Raw genomic sequence first — 4,207 nt, 5'->3', positions numbered from 1 at the left:
TAATTAAAGGAGATGTTAAAAATCTGTGCTTGGGAAAAAGAGGGTGGGGGTATAGTGTGATACTGAGCATACACTATAATTAAGTATACTGTGATCATCTCTTAAGCAAAATCTTAAGTTTTCCTGAGATACCAAGCATCTCATATCTCATCTGATATAGAGCAATGGGTTCAGACTTCATCACACTCTAATCTAATAACTTTGTGGTATGCTATGTCTTTTTATGAGTAGAAACCTATAGTTAAAGAATATTTCCCATCAGAATTCCAATCAGATCTGTAATAGGCTCCTCTGATATCAATGTAAGTTTTAGCAGACAAACAGGTGAAATGGCCAAATGACTGCCATTATTACTGAATATGCCTATATCTAAAAGGCATCACTGTATACCAGTCCTTTGATTGCCGTAAGATGCAATGAAGGCTGCTTGTGTCAGTATGATATGCCCTTTACCAAGTATGTCTTGGTTCAGAAAAATGTCATTGCATGGCACAATATTTCAGAGTCACCCAAGTTTAAATACAAGACATATTAAGCATATTGACAGATCATTTTAAGTGTCAGTTCAACAACTGCTAAACTTTGTTTCACTCATAAAAAGCTCCAAATGTAGGAGTAAATTAGAATAGTGCATATGAGTAAAGGCTAAAAATCTGCATCTTTATTTCTGTTGCAGTTTTGTAAGCAACTACGAATGATGAAACCTTCCATAGCTGAGATGCTTCACAGAGGGAGGATGTTGTGGATAATTCTTCTAAGCACAATTGCTCTAGGATGGACTACCCCGATTCCCCTCATAGAGGACTCAGAGGAAATAGATGAGCCCTGTTTTGATCCATGCTACTGTGAAGTTAAAGAAAGCCTCTTTCATATACATTGTGACAGTAAAGGATTTACAAATATTAGTCAGATTACTGAGTTCTGGTCAAGACCTTTTAAACTGTACCTGCAAAGGAATTCAATGAGGAAATTGTACACCAACAGTTTTCTTCATTTGAACAACGCTGTGTCCATTAACCTTGGGAACAATGCATTGCAGGACATTCAATCAGGAGCTTTCAATGGTCTTAAGATTTTAAAGAGGTTATATCTACATGAAAACAAACTAGACATCTTCAGAAATGACACCTTCCTTGGCTTGGAAAGTCTGGAATATCTGCAGGCAGATTACAATGTCATCAAACGTATTGAGAGTGGGGCATTTCGGAACCTAAGTAAATTGAGGGTTCTGATTTTAAATGATAATCTCATCCCCATGCTTCCAACCAATTTATTTAAGGCTGTCTCCTTAACCCATTTGGACCTACGTGGAAACAGGTTAAAGGTTCTTTTTTACCGAGGAATGTTAGACCACATTGGCAGAAGCCTGATGGAGCTCCAGCTGGAAGAAAATCCCTGGAACTGTACATGTGAGATAGTGCAATTAAAGAGTTGGCTGGAACGCATTCCTTACACCGCCCTGGTGGGAGACATCACCTGTGAGACCCCTTTCCACTTCCATGGAAAGGACCTGCGAGAAATCAGGAAGACAGAACTCTGTCCCCTGTTGTCTGACTCTGAGGTGGAGGCTAGTTTGGGGATTCCCCACTTGTCATCAAGCAAGGAGAATGCATGGCCAACTAAACCTTCCTCAATGTTGTCTTCTGTCCATTTTACTGCTTCTTCTGTTGAATATAAGTCCTCAAATAAACAGCCTAAGCCCACCAAACAGCCCCGAACACCAAGGCCACCTTCCACATCCCAAGCTTTGTACCCCGGTCCAAATCAACCTCCTATTGCTCCTTACCAGACCAGACCACCCATTCCAATTATATGTCCTACTGGGTGTACCTGTAATTTACACATCAACGACCTTGGCTTGACTGTCAACTGCAAAGAGCGAGGATTTAATAACATTTCTGAACTTCTTCCAAGGCCACTGAATGCCAAGAAACTTTACCTGAGTAGCAATCTGATTCAGAAAATATACCGTTCTGATTTTTGGAACTTCTCCTCCCTGGATCTCTTGCATCTGGGGAACAATCGTATTTCTTATGTCCAGGATGGAGCCTTCATCAACCTGCCCAACCTAAAGAGCCTCTTTCTCAATGGCAATGATATCGAGAAGCTGACACCGGGCATGTTCCGAGGCCTACAGAGTTTACATTACCTGTACTTTGAGTTCAATGTCATCCGAGAAATCCAGCCTGCAGCCTTCAGCCTCATGCCCAACTTGAAGCTGCTATTCCTCAACAATAACTTGCTGAGGACCCTGCCAACAGACGCGTTTGCAGGCACATCCCTGGCCCGGCTTAACCTGAGGAAGAACTACTTCCTCTACCTTCCTGTGGCTGGTGTCCTAGAACACTTGAATGCCATTGTCCAGATAGACCTCAATGAGAATCCTTGGGACTGTACCTGTGATCTGGTCCCCTTCAAACAGTGGATTGAAACCATCAGCTCAGTCAGTGTAGTGGGTGATGTGCTTTGCAGGAGCCCTGAGAACCTCACCCATCGTGATGTACGCACGATTGAGCTGGAAGTTCTCTGCCCAGAGATGCTGCACATCCCACCAGCTGGAGCATCCCCAGCCCAGTCTGGAGATTCTCACCTTGCTGGGGGACCAACGAGTGCATCACCTTATGAGTTCTCACCCCCTGGGGGCCCCGTGCCACTTTCTGTGTTGATTCTCAGCCTGCTGGTTCTTTTTTTTTCTGCAGTCTTTGTTGCTGCAGGCCTCTTTGCCTATGTGCTCCGACGGCGCCGGAAGAAGCTGCCTTTTAGAAGCAAGAGGCAAGAAGGTGTGGACCTTACTGGCATCCAGATGCAATGTCACCGGCTTTTTGAGGATGGTGGAGGTGGTGGAGGTGGAAGTGGAGGTGGGGGCAGACCCACTCTTTCCTCCCCAGAGAAGGCTCCTCCAGTGGGCCACGTATATGAGTACATCCCCCACCCAGTTACCCAGATGTGCAACAACCCCATCTATAAGCCTCGAGAGGAGGAGGAGGCGGCTGTTTCATCAGTCCAGGAGGCAGGGAATGCAGAACGAGGGGGTTCTGGGACACAACCACCAGGAATAGGTGAGGTTCTCCTAGGAAGTGAGCAGTTTGCTGAGACACCCAAGGAGAACCACAGCAACTACCGGACCTTGCTGGAGAAAGAAAAGGAGTGGGCCCTGGCAGTGTCCAGCTCCCAGCTCAACACCATAGTGACGGTGAATCACCATCACCCTCACCCTCACCATCCAGCAGTTGGTGGGGTTTCAGGGGTAGTTGCAGGAACCGGGGGAGACTTGGCTGGGTTCCGCCACCATGAGAAGAATGGTGGGGTGGTGCTGTTTCCTCCTGGGGGAGGCTGTGGTGGTGGCAGTATGCTACTAGACAGAGAGAGGCCACAACCAGCCCCCTGCACAGTGGGATTCGTGGATTGTCTCTATGGCACAGTGCCCAAATTAAAGGAACTGCACGTCCACCCTCCTGGCATGCAATACCCAGACTTACAACAGGATGCCAGGCTCAAAGAAACCCTTCTCTTCTCGGCTGGAAAGGGCTTCACAGACCACCAAACCCAAAAAAGTGATTACCTCGAGTTAAGGGCCAAACTTCAAACCAAGCCGGATTACCTCGAAGTCCTGGAGAAGACAACATATAGGTTCTAACAGTAAAAGAAAAATAAATTAGTGCTTTTTTTTTTTTTTTTCAAAAGAAAAGGAAAATAAAAGAAATATATTCCTTGCTCCCTTTACACTTGTCCCAATAACTCCATTCTCACAAACTTCCCTGCCCTGAACAGAACTGAAACCGCATGATAACTAGAAAATACAGATGTATGCTCTCCCCTCTCAGATGTGATTTGGAGGAAGGGCCATACTCAGATCATTAATCAATGAAGTGCCTTCGCAGACTTTTGCCAGCAAATGTTATCATTATTTTTTTATACTGAAACTTGAGACTTTGACTGTGCCATGTATAAGGTATATTGGGGATCGTTGTATTGATCCTAATTAAGTAAAACTCAATGTGTCTTTTTATTTTCAGTATTTTTTTTTATTTGTAGTTTTGTTTGACAGGGAGGGGGGAAAACAAATTGATATTTGTGGCTTTCTTTCCTCTTCCCATCATGGCACAGATTCTGTACATGTATTAACAATGCAGTTTGCTGCATGCCTGGAAACTGCAAGATGGGGAGGGAGGGAGCGGGTCTTGCTCGAATGTTCTCACCCACTCTT

The 4,207-nt window shown here is 44.9% G+C and overlaps 1 protein-coding gene across 1 annotated transcript; it reads left to right on the top strand.

Annotated features, from left to right (window-relative positions):
- Window positions 1–694: 694 nt before the first annotated feature.
- SLITRK3 (SLIT and NTRK like family member 3) lies at window positions 695–3,637 on the top strand (the record flags this gene model as incomplete). The annotated part of the gene is made up of 1 exon (XM_080811229.1): window positions 695–3,637. The coding sequence occupies one exon, from the start codon at window positions 695–697 to the stop codon at window positions 3,635–3,637; it is 2,943 nt and encodes a 980-aa protein (XP_080667355.1).
- Window positions 3,638–4,207: the final 570 nt, after the last annotated feature.

This window comes from Martes martes (assembly GCF_963455335.1).
Source record: "Martes martes genome assembly, chromosome: 1".
In the NCBI taxonomy this organism is placed as follows: Eukaryota; Metazoa; Chordata; class Mammalia; order Carnivora; family Mustelidae; genus Martes; species Martes martes.
This window is presented reverse-complemented; position numbering and strand designations above follow the sequence as displayed.